The following is a 15,463-nucleotide window of genomic DNA, read 5'->3' on the forward strand; positions in this document are numbered from 1 at the left end:
ACGACGGGTCACATGGCAAGGGTCTTCTGAGCGCCCGCTGCGCGCCGCTGTCGGGGAAGGCATCCAGCCGGTCTTGGTAAGGCATGCAGCAAGCCACAAACCCGGGGCGGCGGTTCAGGCCTGCGTCCTCGCCGAAGGTGGCTCCCGTGTGTCGCGCCGCCTGCGTGACCGTTGAAACCCCAAATTTCCGGGAGCCGAAACTGGTCCCGTCCCGGGGGGTGGACTGGTGCTGCCGGGACCAAAATCTGACTGCCGGTGTTTCGGCCCCTCCGTGACGTATTCTTGGCGCCGATCTGCCTCGGTGGCACAACAAAGACCGCTTTCGGATCCTGTCCCTTGCATTCGCTGATGATCTGGAAAGTAAATTGTAAAGTATCCGTCTCCCGAAAACTCCAAGGGAGACATTCCGGGCTGCATTGTGTTTGGACAGGATGGTTGGCGTAGCGCGTGCGGTGCGGCAGGCAGCCCCTGCGGTTGCGAGACAGGCATGTTCCCGGCGGCGCGCTGTGGTCAATTGCCCATCGAGGACCCTGAGCGTCCCTTCAATAATCAGGTTGTACGTCAATGGCACCCGGGGCTTCTCGCACTCAAGGAATTGGCGGTCTGTGGCCGCACCCGTGGCTCATTCGGGCGACTCGAAGCTCTGGAAGAGCGCCGATGATGCCGTCGCCGACATTGAGAGTGGCTCGGTGCTGCTGAGTTCTGGCTTCGGCTTGTGTGGCGTCGCATGTGAGTTCCCAGAGCAAGCTGCGAAACATCCTTCAACTGGTTTTTATCCGGGAAACATCATCGACTGACACATGCACAACAGCGACATTAATCGCGGCAATCCGCCGACGCGGTCCAGAGTCTCTCCATTCCCTCACTGCCGTGTCCAACAATGCGGGGGCTGAAGGCCGTGGCGGGCTGGCTCTCCTGACGGAGAACGGCCAGGTAGATCGCATGATCATGTCGTACTTGGGCTCCAACAAGATCCTGGAGCGACAGTACCTGACAGGAAAGATTGCCGTCGAGCTGTGTCCTCAAGGGACGTTGGCAGAGAGGATACGGGCTGCGGGAAGTGGTATCCCAGCCTTCTTCACGCCAACCGGTGGCCGTAAGTTTAAAGTGGTCCCGTACTTTACGTATTGCCGAGTCGTATCTGACGACAAATTAGATACTCTTGTGCAGGACGGCGCGATACCTGCTCGATTTGATGCTGACGGGAATGTGGTCGAGTACGGCAAGCCCCGGGAGACGAGAATATTTAATGGCAGGCCGTTCCTCATGGAGACAGCGTTGCCTGGCGATGTGGCCATCCTCCGGGCGTGGAAGGTTGATAAGGCGGGCAACTGTGTGTTCCGGTAGGCAACGACTCGTCTGCTTTGCTTTGTATGGCTGTGTCGTTAATGCGAGGACCAGGTATACCGCCAAGTCTTTTGCACCTCTAATGGCGAAGGCTGCAAAGTTGGCCATTGTCGAGGCGGAGAATATTGTCGAGGTTGGAGAGATTGACCCTAACGATGTCGACCTGCCGGGCATCTTCATCGACCGAATTGTGCCTGCAACAGAGCCGTCGTTGGTAGAGATCCTCAAAACACGGTCAACAGGCGACGCAAAAGAGGCCAGGGCTGGGAAAGGGGACGCGCAGCTGCGAAGGGACCGCATCGCGCGACGAGCAGCGAAGGAACTGAAGCCCGGGTTTTACGTGAATCTAGGAGTCGGTAAGGATGGGGACGGTATTGGCTTCGAGACGGCAGATGCACTAACAATACCACCACAGGCATACCCACCATGGCCCCCTCATTCTTGCCTCCGGGGCAGAGAGTCTGGATCCAATCCGAGAACGGCATTCTCGGAATGGGCGACTACCCGCTTCCCGATCAGGTCGACCCGTAAGTGCTCGGCATCTTTCTCTTTTTGCGCCCTGACTGAAACCCGTGCAGAGATATCATCAACGCTGGGAAAGAAACCACGACGCTCGTCCCCGGCGCGGCAACCTTTGACTCGTCCGAATCGTTCAGCATGATCCGCGGCGGCCACGTCGACGTGTCCATCCTGGGTGCGCTGCAAGTTAGCGCGGCTGGCGACCTGGCAAACTACATGATTCCTGGGAAGGTGTTCAAGGGCATGGGTGGCGCCATGGACCTTGTGTCGAACCCGGACAACACTAAGATCGTAGTGGCGACGGAGCACGTTGCAAAAGATGGCACGTCCAAGATCGTTCAGAGCTGCAGCTTGCCGCTGACTGGCGCGAGGGTGGTGAGCACGATCATCACGGACCTGGTGAGTTGCCGCCCCCTTTTGAGTGCGGACGGTGCAGGAGGATGCTAACGCGCACCTGCAGTGTGTTTTCCAGGTCGACCGTAAACGGGGATCACTCACGTTGACCGAAGTTGCACCGGGGGTGAGTGTGGAGGAGGTCAAGAGCAAGACGGACGCCAGCTTTGCAGTGGCAGAGGGTCTGACCGACATGGAATGAGCGGGCGGGTAGCGCTTGGATAGTAGTATAGACTCTTTTCGCCTTGGTCTTTGCGGTACACCTGTACATACCCACACGCATCCCTTCTATATCAGCATCACAGGAATCTACAATTCTACAGCTTTGTCTCTCTCGCTCTCCCCTCCTCCCAGTTCGCAAAGCTCCCTCCAATCGCCCCAGCAATCTCATCCACGCTCTTCAACAGCCACTCGCACCCTTCATCCCCCGCCAACCTCTCCACCCCCACCCTCTCCCCCTCCTCCCCCTCAAACTCACTCACATGCGTCCTCTGCTCCACCCCCTTCCTCAGCCCAAACACGTGCGAGAGCACCTGCGGCCCCACTCCCGTCTGGGCGCGCAGACAGGCGATGGCCACGACGCTCGTCAGGTTGCGGCCCACGCTCGCCAGGCCGTTCCTGTCCGCGGGCGGGGCGGGATCGGCCAGCAGCGGGCCGTAGTGGCTGCCGAGGATGTGCACGGGCAGGTCCGGGTGGGACTCGGCCAGCTTGGTCTCGAGCTTGGCGTCGAAGGGCGTGTAGACGCTCTCCCAGAGGTCGCGGCCGCGCCGCGCGACCGCGGCGAGGTTGTCGGGCGTCAGCGCGCGCGACGGGGCGGTGCAGAGCTCCGACGCCCACGGCTCCGAGGCGAGGCCCGCCTTGAAGGCGCCCAGGCAGTTGATGGTGCGCGGGATGCCGTTGAAGGAGATGCATTTGAGCCCGATCTCGCGGATCAGCTCTGCGGTAGCGAGGGGTGACGAGGAGGGCGGGGAGGGGGAGGAGGAGGAGGATGATGATGATGACGAGGAGGCGACTTGGTGGAGGATCAGGAGAGAGGCCGGAGAATTGAGGGTGAATGTTGCTGCTGCCTTTTTTTTTTTACCCCATAGAGTTAGTGTCTGGTGATGGTTTGCTGAGTTGGGAGATGATCGAGAAGCAAAGACTCACCGACAGCGTCACCCACGGCCGCTCGCCATACCGGCGCTCCCTTGCCTCGCGGGAGATGCGCGTGTAGATGTCACGGATGTGCCGCGGAGCGGGTGCCTGGCCGGGACGCGCAAAGGGCGCATTGATGAGCGCTTTGAGCGAGGGGGATAGCTTGGACATGTTTTATCTAGATCACAATCTCGTCGGTGTCGGGTTGCTGCTTTGACTTGTCGTCCTCCAGCCCATGCATTGAGTCCCCAATCCCAAGCGCAAGAAACAGAGAGAAAAAAAAAAACAAAACAACAACGTCAAACTACCTTATTCTAGTCGAGTCTGCTTTCTGTTCAATTGGCCTGTCGTGTCCACAGCCTGGCCTCGCATCGCATCGCATCACCAATTGAGATACAGAGAGTCTAGATCGATCGGCATGTGAGACCCTTGCAACGCCACTGAGAACTACCCTTGTCTGGTCCAAAATTCTCCCAATGGGTAACCATGCCCGGTCGAAGTAGTGGAGACGGCGGCATCGGGACCTAGAATATCAGCCGAACTGTGAGGGTGGGTTGTGGACCTGATGCAGCGCTGTCATCCGACACCGACTCGCCTTTAGTTGGAAGTCAGAGGTTCGGGTTGGATCTGCCCCCACATTTAACGATAGTTACGATAGGTCTGCTTCTGTTGGTTGACTGGCGGTACCAAAAAGGGAGTAGAAATTAGCCCCGGAACTGGCGGTACGGACGGAGGTGCGATGTTGTGGTTACCGATGTCGCCACAAGATGTAGCACACGAGGCTCGTTTATGGAAGTTGGGGTTTGTGTCACCCAGTTTGGCGGATACCAGCTCCTGACCGTCAGCTGGGGATCCGCTGGAACGGTATTTGTATCCCGCCCGCTGACATGGTATCGGTGATATTTTGCGCCTGAGGCTCCGATGGAAGCTGACTCCAAGTTCGGGTTAGTCGCCTAAGGAGCTATACAATGCGTTCGCTTCCTTATCTCTACCTCCTGGGCTGCTGCGTCCGGGAACCGTGCAATTTTTCTCCAACATGTGCGCGCGCGTGCTCCAGACGGAGCTTCCATGAGAATCGGAGAGTACAGTATTGTTTTATCCCTCTTGTGCATCTCCCGAGAGCTTGGTCGGAATTATGACGGTACAGAAGGGGTCCAAGCAACCCTTTTGGCTTGGGTAAGTGACCAGTCCCATACCCAAGTGTTATCCTGACACTTGAGACCATGATATAGTGGGGCCGCGGCGTCCATGGCAGTATGCTTCAGTGAGTAGAACCTCTCTGTGCCTCCCATACTGGAGGCATGGAGAACCTTGAAAGGTTTAACTAAGATGTCCATGTTCCTAACATACCTGCTTCAGCCCACCCTCTAGACCTCACAAAATAGTATGCCCTCAAAACCATCATGCACCTCCTCCAATTTCCCCCCCGATTGACACTGCTGCCGGTGCAGTCGGATGCAAGTCCTCCATACGCGCGCGCCCATGCTCTCGACCCTGTATAAGTTCGCCGTTCGTGACGGTAAGTTCTAACCCGGCCAAGTAACCACAAACTAACTAATTGTCCGGCATCCACTCTCAGGAATTGTCTCCCTCTGGTCCGGCCTTTCTGCTTCCGTCCTACGACAGTCCACCTATTCGACCGCTCGATTTGGCTTGTACACCATCCTATCCCACCAGCTGCAGCTCAAGTCGGGAACGTCCAAACCGTCAACCACAACCACGGTAGTGTGCGCTGGTGTAGCTGGGGGGTTGGCGGGTATGGTGGGCAATCCGACCGAGGTCATCCTCGTCCGCATGTGCGCCGACGCCGCCAAACCGAGCGCCGAACGCTTCCACTACGCGGACGCCGTGACCGCCTTGTATCGTATTACAAGGGAGGAAGGGCCGAGGGTGTTTGGGAGGGGATTGTCTGCGAACATCGTCAGGAGCGTGCTCATGAGTAAGAATCCAGCCCTCTTTTTATGGGTCGACGAGGTTTACTCACCGATGAGGGAAAAGATGTCTCGCAGATTGCGCCGTAAGTTGATGTCTGATCCTGGCTTGAGTACAGCATGCCGGACCAGGGGCTGATTTGGAACTCAAACAGGTACGCCGCTGCGAAGCGTACCGTCTTGACGCGCACCCAACTCCAGGACGACATCCGGACGCATGCGCTTGCCTCGCTCTTCGCTGGGACAGTAGCCACGACGGCCTGCGCACCAGCTGATGTGCTCAAAAGCCGGATACAGAGCGCTTCCAAAGGATCGACCGTGCGAGACCTCCCATCTGGTTTATTAATCCCTACTGAAGTTGTGCTGACGATCCGTAGGTGATGCAAGTCGTCCGCGAAGGTCTGAGCAACGAAGGACCAGGGTTCCTCATGAAAGGGTGGATGCCAGCGTGGCTCAGATTGACGTGAGTGACCCGGGCCCTTTTATTGTGATGTTGGACTGACCGACAGACAGACCACACACCGTATTGACATTCGTATTCATGGAAAAGCTGCAGAGATTCGTGAACCTGCCCGCCCCGGCCTCGGCCCGCGCAACCGTATGAAGCCCGGGTCTTGCAGTCAGGTCCCGAAATCGGGCAGATTAGACCAGTTGAGCCAGTCCAAAGCAGCAGCGTCATCCCACGGGTACATGCTTAACGCCGGGTCGAACTCGTTGTTGACCCTGCTAAGCGCCTCGACGATTTGGTCGTCAGACATGGACGAGAACTGGATCGGCTCGGACCAGAGAGGTGGCTCCAAGAAGCCCGAAACAGCCGGATTGGGGGCTATGGCTTCTGCCATCCCGAAGCTAGCCCTGGTATTGTTGCTGTTCCGTGCATAGTGGTTTGCGGCTTGGTGTTGCGATGGGGGCTCTGGCTTGCTCGCCCCCCGGGATCTTGCCGCGGTTTCGGCAGATGGGGGCAATGACGCCGCCGCCTTCTTAACAATGTATTTAAGATATTTGCCGTACAATGCCGACATACCATTGCGGTGCTCCGTCGCGGAGCCAATGCGCTCCAGGACTTCTGCAGTCTCTTCGATCAGTGTCCGGACACTGGGTGCCAGGTTAGAGTTCCCCGCGAACTGGCCGCTGAGCCGCAGGGCAAAGCAGGCCGCAAATGAGATCATGATGGCCGTGTTATTCGGCATGCTGGACAATTGGCTCTCGCCCTGGATGGCCGCGCGCATGACATTAAGTGCCGAAGACAAGCCCGCTGCGTGGAAGAAGTGGCGCACTTCGGTCGGTGCCGTTGGATGGTTGATGACACTGCTGTAGATGGATAACCGGGTGTGCGTGACGAGAATCTGCACATATGGGGGGAGTCGGTGCTCTGTGGCTAGGTTAATGCTGCTGCCTCCTCTGTGATTTGACGTAGCTGTTGACTTACGAGGCCCGCTACCAATGGATATCCCCCATTTGGCGTGCCATTCGTCAAAGAACTTTTCCACAGTCATCTGTATCCTGTGGTCCTGGTTAGTGTGAGCCTGGCAAGGGAGCTTTGGCGCTAAAAACGTACGACCTGGCAACCATAGAGCCGTCGGCGCGGCCGTCCCTAGACCCATCACAGACCGCCCTGATTGAAGTAAACAGATCATCCTACGGTCGGTTAGCATTTTTCTTAGTGCCTGCCACAAGATCACTTACCAAGTCTCTCCGCAGCACCGCCATGGACACTAAGTGCCCGTCCATGGTATCCGCGATATTCGACAGATGCCACTGATCGCAGCCCCTCAACATATGCGTAACAGGCACTGTATAGGATCGCCCTCTCGCCAAGCACATCCTGAATCGCCGTCAGCTCACCGCCGTCTCGAATTCCACCCTAATAGAGGATGCCACCTACCCTCTCTCTAACACAAACAAGGCAATCCAACACCTCTCCCGTCTCCTCAACAGCCTCAACCCAAACTCGGACGTCGGCTCCACATCCCCAAACCCATCCAACGATAAGGCCACCTTGGGATCGATGCAATCCGCGCGGGCAATCCCACCACTCCCTAGTGGGCCGTTCCTATGCCCGTGGCCCTCCCGAAGCGACGCGACCGGCACGAGGATCTTGTGCAGTGACAGGTCCAGCGCCATGGTGGTCGCCATCGACACGTACCAGCACGTCTCGTCGTCGGTGCTGTGCTTGCCGGGGAACATCCAGGGCACGTTGACCATGAAGGCGAGGACGATCTCGACGGAGCGGTAGCGGTCCACCATGATGCGGTTGACGAGCGTCTTGCAGTGGTTGGAGAGACGCCTCGACAGGGCCGAGGCGGACGGCATGAAGAGCGCGGCCGCGGCGGCGATCGAGGTGAAGAGGAAGGCGGAGCGGGACCGCGTGAAGGCGGCTGTGTAAAGGGCGGGGTCGAGGCCCCAGCGCGTATGGGCGAGGTTGTGGTGGAAGCTGGTTTTTGTGTTATTTTGTGTGGTGAGCTCAATGAGGTACTGCTTTTACGGGGAGTTGACGGTACTCACAAGGTAAAGAGAGTATCTGCTTCTTCGAGGGTAATTAGGCCGAGATTGATCGGGTCAAGGTCCGGGCCGATGTCGAGACTGAACTGGCTGAGCTTGAAGAACTTCTCTACTTCTGATATTTTGTCGCCTTGTTTGCTCTGGCGGGTACGCTGGTGGGGCATGGCTTCGGCAGCTACGGGGTCGGTCCCGGCCTTGGGCGAGACGTGCAAGTCTGAGGCCCGGGCCAGGAGCTGGAGGGGGTTCTCCGCATCGTCGACAGCAAGACTCTCCTCGGCAGCATGGCTCTGCGAAGGGATGGATTCCTGTGGCACGCTGATGCCATCCTGGTCCGAGGCGGAGCTGTCACCAGCGTCCGAGGATACATCGGGCAGCAAGATGTCGCTCTGCCTTGAGGCCCGCCGGGGCTCGGCCGTCCTGGTGCCGGATTGGTCGCGGCTGATGGCTGGCAGCTCGCCGTTCTGTCCGGACCCGAGTAGGGCTTTGAGCTCTGAGACAATCTTGGCTGCTTCGATTCCCTGACCGCTGGACCCGGTCCGCCGCAGGGCCTGCTCCACCTGATGCAACGCCTTCTCCAGCCCTGTGCGCTTGCTGCGAGTGGGGTTAGCAACGACTGATCTGGATCTATTAGAGAGGACTGCAAGCCTGACTTCTTGACGCCTTTGCGGCGGCCAACGTGGAAGTCGGGACGGACACACTGAACGCCCAATTGGAGGCAGCGATGGCAGCGGTCGTCGTTCTGGCCGCGGCCTTTCTCGCACTTGATCTTGGACCGGCGACACACGAGACAGGCGGCTGCCCGGCGGCTGTTCTGGTCCCTAGGCGAGTCGCGAGCACTCTCGGCCGCCGGCGCGGCAGCAGCGTCGACCCGATCCATCGAGTCGACATCCATCGCGCATGCGCGCACCAGCGTCTTCTCTTGACCGCTCAATCCCCGCCCTTCTGCGATGTGTTTGCGGGGAGCTTCTGTGTTGCGCGCTGGCGAGGTTGTTGGGGTAGCGGGGTGCCAATGGCGCTCGGACAGATGCCAGCTGGCCGCGAGGGGTTTTGCCAGGTGGGAGCAAGCGCCCAATGCCCCTTTTCCACCCGCTCGCACGGCGATCAAAAAGAGAACTGTCAACAATCAACGTTGAGGGTTACGGGAGCACATGGCGACCGGCTTCCGAACCACCTCGGTCGGCTTTGGCAAGTCCAAGATTCTTTGATCGAGATTCAACTCGGCAACGGCGTCCCAGGGTCCGCTGTGCAAGAGGTTGCATCCCACATTCGCCCAGGCTGAGCCAAAGCCTGTTAAATGCCCGAGTCGCCCGCTGGGGGATTTAACCGTACCCTGTGTGAGCCTATCGGTTTCTCCCGCCTTGGCCACACCATGGGTATTGAACCAAACTGCGTAGCCTCGGAGAAATTTTGCCTATCTGGTACCAAGGTCTTGCAGCCGGCGTTGCGGGTCAAGTCGGAGGAGCGGAGAACCACGGACTGCTCCGAGTGCATCGTCGGTCAGCTCGCTCGCAGCGTCTTTTGACAAGGGTCGAAGATTCTGTATATTGTACACGTGTGACGTCCCGCTCAGGGGATCGACTTTTCGAGCTGCGCTGCCTGAGTCGTTTGCGAGAAGTTCGTAGTATTCCCCTTCGCGGATTCGGTTTCTTTGGCTCTGTCTATATCACCAATGTTACTGGGGATGCTGTTCTTGACTACTACCATGCTTGTCACTTTTTTTTTTTTTTTTTTTTGTTTGCATTGGGCATTGTTTGTATGCTGTAAGGCCGACCATCCTGCCAGTGGTTCCGGAAAAGGCGGAAGACTCAAAGCAGTGGGTTGGGAAGATGAAGAACGCATTTCAGCATGAAGACTCCGGAATCCAATATAAAGGCGCAGAAAGTTCGAGCCAGTGTAGGATTGGTTTGTGGAGTATTCTACATGTTTCACTTCTTGCTTTGCTGAGGAGATCTACCGAAACAACACAATAGTACCCCACCCTCACGAAGATCGACTTAACATAAACCACGATAAGTTCCGCAAAGACGGACAGCAGCTAACCATTGGGAGATATAACGTTCAGAGAAGATCGTCTATTGACAGAACGTCTCCCTTTCAATAACCTATAGAACTTGGCCCCGGTGCTGCCTTCTGTCTTCATGACTATCAAATTATCCACGGGTTTTCTTAAACTCTCGCATCAACTAAGGGTTTTGCTCGTTCTGAAGCCCTCAGCTCATCTTTAGCCACATGAGTCAGATAGCTAGAAGGTCGTGCAGAGCCAAGGAAGACCAAGAATGACGTTTTAAAAATCTTCACAATTGTCAAGAGAGTACTACTAGACTTTGCTGTTCTCTCTTGTCATTCGGTTACCTAACGCACCTAGAAAGCAGGAGAATTCGCACCTTCACGGATCAATCTAAATGAAGTACAAAATGTATCACTGACCTTTCATAATAGAATTATCCCTGATGATCCTTGAACGTTGTGAATCTGCCATCGCGGCTGTAGTGGTTTCGGAATTGGAGAGCGAAAAGAGATTGCTCGTCCGGGCGTTTCACCCACCAGATGCCTGGACTGAGCCATAACTTACCTATACTGACCATTTCACCAGTAAGCATATAGAGGATGGATGCCCAGCCGCATACCCCCGCCGGCCTCCACCTGGATCTTCGTCATCTGAGAATTAGCCAATCGACTTCTTGGAGAACCCGATTGATGTGAGCACTTGCCATCCCCCATGGCCAACGGGCGAGTTTTGACTCAGACCAGACCTGTTGTCGGAATGCCGGGTTCTGGTTCGTTATATCTGAATACTTACCCACCTTCAATGCCTGAAGCTACAGATCTCCTGCAAGTACATAGTATTACGTCAAACGAATGGTATTGGGTGGAAATGAACCTTTCTGTTCTAATTATTTCATCATCCAGTATACTACACATAAGCAGTTTTATGCTAATTAAACCACATCGACCACAAGTATCCAGTCAATCTTTCAGAGATTGGGACGAGGAACGCGAAGCAGAAGTGTCTATCACACGTCGTCTTCCACCGGCCGGTAATAAAGTTGTTGCGATCTGAAAGGGTTTAGCGCTGCCAAGAGTTAGAGCGCAGTTAGCTGCCGTGCAGGGGATCTCTTTGGTATATATACCGCTCAAAGTCTCCCAGGTATTGGGATCAGAACAAGGCACACTTTCTGTTCTTTTCTCCTACCAACGCTCTATTTCTGAGCCGCCTTTTCGCTCCCTGCAGTGTCACAAAGGTCCCAACCACGCATCAAGGAACTCTGTGTTCTTGAGAAATGTAGCCCTACTATAAATATCCATATTCATGAAATGTTGAGTGCAAACGTTCTCAGCCGTAGGGGAGGCGAATTCATGACACCCCAAGAACCATCCGCAACACGGCGAATGTTGTCGCATCAGATTGTCATCTACCAGCGGCGTACTAAATGTTAGCGACCGTCCTTCCAGCCAGTTCCTGAGCGCGGTCATCGAGAACTTGTCGGAAATCCAAGGGTCTCCAGCTTGGATCCGACGGTACGTGAGAAACTCCACTTGGATCGTGGCCCAGAGGAGACTGAGCTTGGGTGTCCCGCGCGGCCATTCCAACCACTCCCCGTGCATTTGGATATTGAGTTTATCAAAGAGTTCGTCTTCGAGTGCACACTCTCGGATGCCTGTAAGTGTATTGTGACGTTCTTCAAGGCTCACATCGCTGTCGGTGTCACTTAATGACTCCCTTGGCAACGGATCTCCAAAAGCCCTTTGTACCTCGGCCTCTCGATTGCCCTGGTGCATCCGCAAAACTTGGAGAATGCAGAACCATCCTGTCTGACACTCGCTGCTCCATCTACCCACGAGAGACTGTGGGACCGCCTCCATCAATTCGCATGCAGTCATTGGGTTGTGGTGGCAGCTTTCTTGACGCGCGGTTCCCAGGATATCCTCGGCCGACATCGTTACACTTAGCGAAGCGTCCGCCCCGAGACTGAGGAGGCAGACTAGAATCGCCAGCGGGCCGAACATGGTCTCTCCAGGCATCCCTTGGTGAGCAAGATAGAATGCCACAACGACAAGTGTATGAAGCGGGCCAAGCTTGAGCTCTCGACCACAGTTGTTGCAACGGCGAACAAATAGCCCGCTCAAGGTGTTGATCTTGGAACCAGGAGACCCGTAGACCGCAATGATGCTATGGCACACGGCCTGCACAGAGGTATGGCAGAACCCATGCTTCCACTTGGTTGGAACGCGAGCATATCCGCTTCGGAAGTGAGCACGCAGGACTGGCGAGTCGGCATCCCATCTGCCGCAGATGTCCTTTTCCTCGCCTGGGAACCGGTTAGGCGGGTCGAAGCTTCTACTGACATGCTCCGGGCTGACGTTCGTATGTGACCGGAGAATGCAGATCATCAGAGCGTCTAGGACGGTATGGCCCATGTTGTCGAGTATGTTGGTGAAGATGAGACCAGACCCGGGGGAATAGAGAAGCTCATTGAAAATTGCACAGCAGCTATGTCCACCGTCCAAGAAAGCAGCCGCGAGGTGGAAGGGATATATCTCGCCAATTCCCTCCGGAGCGCGTCCATGGTCTTCCTCGGACAGACGGTGCAGGAGCTCGTGGTTGCCTGCCATGATTGCAACTTTCTATGCATCTACTCGAAGCTGATTTGGGTCCTGCTGCACCGACTGAGAGATGGATTGGATAGAAATCGGCAAGTCCTCGGGTGGTGTATGCGAAAAGGTGCTCAGAAGGACTGACTCCCTCATGGTCTTGGCAAATGACATTGAGGGATCGTCTATCTCCTCTTGTCCCCATTCATCCCATAAACCTGGGTCATGGACGTCGAACATGTGTTCCTCATTGCGTGGTGATATTTCTAGAACTGGCGTATAGTCGATGTTTTGAACGTGTATTGACCATCGACAAAGCTGCGTTGGGGCGTCAAGAGTATCACTCGGGCTGCGGGATTCAAATGGTGACGCGGCTGCCGTAATACTCATTGGACTGGCAACCGCAAACGAGCCGAGGGTCAGAGCCGAGATCATCCCCGGCGTCCATTCCCTCGGGCCCCTACCCCAATACTTTGCCGTGACGAAGGAATGAATGTAGAAGTCATGAAGGTAATCGGTCACCGCACTAGATACATCAATTAGCAAACGTCTAACACTACAAAATAGGTGTCCTTACGCCCGGTCTTCTCTTCCACAGCTTGCCCAAAGCTCCTTGTAACGCCCCTGAAGGAGAGGACTGGACCGGTCTTGAGCAGCTTTCTGACGGACTAGCTGCATGGTTGGCGACAGCCCTGCAGCTTGACGCCCTGGTGTCGTGGACTCGGGGCTACGAATAGTCAGATAGGGCGGAGTCGCACTCGTGGTTGCGAATGGAGAAGGCTGATCCTGTCTCTTGCCAAACGCCTTCGAGTATGCCGCATAGGGAAGATTCCAGGATGAAAGTCTAAAACAGATCAGTCTCAAGTGAGCCCCAAGGCCACGTTCTTGTGCTCCTGAGACAGCTCACTTACATTCCTGGTGACATAGACTCGGCCGTATGATGACGTATCTGGTCGTTCAAGTATCTCTTCATCTGCTTCTTGTCCACGGCTTTGTCAAAGTCATGATGAGCAAACTTGACACTCGATGTGCTCGTTTCGGGACCAGGCCGCCTTCCGAGAGCATGGACAATGTCGTTCTTCTCGCTTGTAAGCGTCCGCTTCCGAACACCCCATTGCCTGAACCAGCGTCGATACTGACTCTCTCTGTAAAGAATGACGGGTAAGTACCTGTAGGTAAAGACGACATCCTGAAATGTGCGGTGGGAAGCAAGCGGTACTGACGCGCCATGGAATGCATAGTTGTCTCTCATAAAAGCGGCAACCTGGCCTATGGTCATTGATTTCCCATTTGGCCCATAACTGCCCAGGTAAAGCTGGACAATAACGGGCCTGAGATGCTCCCAGCGCTTCTCGTAAGGAACATTAAGGAATTTGTCGTCTTCAGAATGAGGGAGGACGTTGGCGATGTCCATTGAGAAGGCTTGCTGAGTCTCAAGCCGGGACGAGCTTAAGGGATGTCCTGAGAAGAATCACGCGCTGTAGACGACTTTCCAAGGCAGGATGCGGGTGAACTAAATACCCTCCATTTATCTCGTGGGTTGCGAACCATGTGAGGCAGAATTAGGCAGCTGAAGAGGGGCATGCTCACCGGGAGCCGACGCCACCAATTATCTGCGGCGGACAAGGCTTGCTGAAGAAAGAGCGGGTAGCGATGTACCAGGCCGGTGATGCCTGAATCCCCGCTTGAACAAAACGCCATTAGCCAATGGGCGGTCAGTGTGATGAGAGGTTGCAGATAAGACCCGGGTGGAAAGATCTTGTGTCTGCAGGTATGATTGATCGAGACTTGAACAAAACGTCACGGCCCAATTAGGGGCAGTACCAACCACACAATTTTGCTTGACAAAACGCTACAGGCGAATCAGGAATCTGTCCCCCTTTCTGCGCGGGGAATGGGCTCCTCGGAGTCTTGTGCAGGAAAGCGATGCGTGTTCGTTGTTAGCCCCGTCAACCGACGTTCAGGACAAAAAGGCACGGCCTCTGTGATTTGCGGTTGCTCTTCCCAAGAGTTGGCATTTTATTCGAACACAGCGGGTGCATCTCGCATTGTTAGGCTAGCGGAATGCTGTGCTGTTCAGTCCGCCTGCCAACCGATGGTGACGGTATTAGACATAGGGGTACCTGCCACATCAGCCTGCGAGCCGAGCATGTACAGAGACGAAAAAAGAATCGCCACACCCAAGGTCACCTATGTCTGCCCATGTTTAGGTCATGTCTATGTACATGAGACAAGCTAAGACGCAGCCGGAGGCCATGTCAGAGACTTGCAGAGGCTCCGCTCGGGCAAAGCTCGATTGCCCGATGTGCATGCTCCCCTGAACATAAGATTCTTCTCTCTGAGCATATCCTCCCCATGCCATGGCCAGTATCTTCTATATTAACCCCTTGAACCCCCCTTTTTGCTCTCTTACCTCCAAGATATCCGTCTCCTTCATCCCCACTCATCCGCCTCCAGACCCTCCAAGATCCCTTCTCTTCCCATCACTACTGCCTTTCCGATCTCGCTTCTTCACAAGTTCTGTTCTTTACCTAGACGGAACACTTTAATCACGCCTGACCCGGCTCGAATCCCTGAAGCTCAACCATGGCCAGCAAGTGAGTAGTCTAGTCTTTCTATTCTTGTCGTCATTTCATGCCATGGGTCATTTCCCGCATCTGTGTGCTGTATTCCATTGCCTGCCGAATCTTTCCACCACTTACTTCCTAAGTTCCGGCCCATCTGATATCTTTCTTAACAGTCCTCAACACATGTTGTCACCAAAAACGCTCCATCCTAAGGACTAATGTGTTATTGCTCTACAGGACCAATTCTGATACCAGGAGCATCAATGCGCAGGGAGGCTCCCCCGCCCCATCCCGTGGGACACGCGATTACAATGCTTCTCATAGGGCGTCTGCCAACGGCGTCTTGCGTAACAAGAAACATGGAAAAAGGATTCAGAATGCCTATCTCGTGGGGATTGGTACGCAGTTCTCTCTCGACTCGTGAGTGATGCGTCTCAAAATATGTTACAATCTCTTGAGAACTTTACGTTGTCTCGC

The 15,463-nt window shown here is 55.4% G+C and overlaps 6 protein-coding genes across 6 annotated transcripts; 2 read left to right on the top strand and 4 right to left on the bottom strand.

Annotated features, from left to right (window-relative positions):
* Nucleotides 1-431: 431 nt before the first annotated feature.
* On the top strand, nt 432-2,461 carry MFIFM68171_07856 (uncharacterized protein; the record flags this gene model as incomplete). The annotated part of the gene is made up of 7 exons (XM_071063276.1): nt 432-729; nt 812-1,096; nt 1,157-1,343; nt 1,402-1,703; nt 1,763-1,874; nt 1,926-2,265; nt 2,327-2,461. The coding sequence occupies 7 exons, from the start codon at nt 432-434 to the stop codon at nt 2,459-2,461; spliced, it is 1,659 nt and encodes a 552-aa protein (XP_070919377.1).
* A 115-nt stretch (nt 2,462-2,576) lies between these two features.
* Nucleotides 2,577-3,564, bottom strand: MFIFM68171_07857 (uncharacterized protein; the record flags this gene model as incomplete). The annotated part of the gene is made up of 2 exons (XM_071063277.1): nt 2,577-3,326; nt 3,406-3,564. The coding sequence occupies 2 exons, from the start codon at nt 3,562-3,564 to the stop codon at nt 2,577-2,579; spliced, it is 909 nt and encodes a 302-aa protein (XP_070919378.1).
* Nucleotides 3,565-4,528: 964 nt separating this feature from the next.
* On the top strand, nt 4,529-5,928 carry MFIFM68171_07858 (uncharacterized protein; the record flags this gene model as incomplete). Its single annotated transcript, XM_071063278.1, has 9 exons — nt 4,529-4,569; nt 4,626-4,657; nt 4,753-4,777; nt 4,845-4,912; nt 4,973-5,332; nt 5,392-5,410; nt 5,480-5,642; nt 5,702-5,787; nt 5,838-5,928. The coding sequence occupies 9 exons, from the start codon at nt 4,529-4,531 to the stop codon at nt 5,926-5,928; spliced, it is 885 nt and encodes a 294-aa protein (XP_070919379.1).
* Nucleotides 5,929-5,944: 16 nt separating this feature from the next.
* MFIFM68171_07859 (uncharacterized protein) lies at nt 5,945-8,718 on the bottom strand (the record flags this gene model as incomplete). Its single annotated transcript, XM_071063279.1, has 7 exons — nt 5,945-6,696; nt 6,754-6,827; nt 6,883-6,962; nt 7,011-7,149; nt 7,210-7,758; nt 7,830-8,417; nt 8,477-8,718. The coding sequence occupies 7 exons, from the start codon at nt 8,716-8,718 to the stop codon at nt 5,945-5,947; spliced, it is 2,424 nt and encodes an 807-aa protein (XP_070919380.1).
* A 2,342-nt stretch (nt 8,719-11,060) lies between these two features.
* MFIFM68171_07860 (uncharacterized protein) lies at nt 11,061-12,440 on the bottom strand (the record flags this gene model as incomplete). Its single annotated transcript, XM_071063280.1, has 1 exon — nt 11,061-12,440. The coding sequence occupies one exon, from the start codon at nt 12,438-12,440 to the stop codon at nt 11,061-11,063; it is 1,380 nt and encodes a 459-aa protein (XP_070919381.1).
* A 12-nt stretch (nt 12,441-12,452) lies between these two features.
* Nucleotides 12,453-13,833, bottom strand: MFIFM68171_07861 (uncharacterized protein; the record flags this gene model as incomplete). Its single annotated transcript, XM_071063281.1, has 4 exons — nt 12,453-12,945; nt 12,997-13,263; nt 13,331-13,564; nt 13,643-13,833. 4 exons carry the CDS (start codon nt 13,831-13,833, stop codon nt 12,453-12,455), a joined length of 1,185 nt encoding a protein of 394 aa, XP_070919382.1.
* Nucleotides 13,834-15,463: the final 1,630 nt, after the last annotated feature.

Source organism: Madurella fahalii (genome assembly GCF_045866475.1).
Source record: "Madurella fahalii IFM 68171 DNA, scaffold_4, whole genome shotgun sequence".
NCBI classification, from domain to species: Eukaryota; Fungi; Ascomycota; class Sordariomycetes; order Sordariales; genus Madurella; species Madurella fahalii.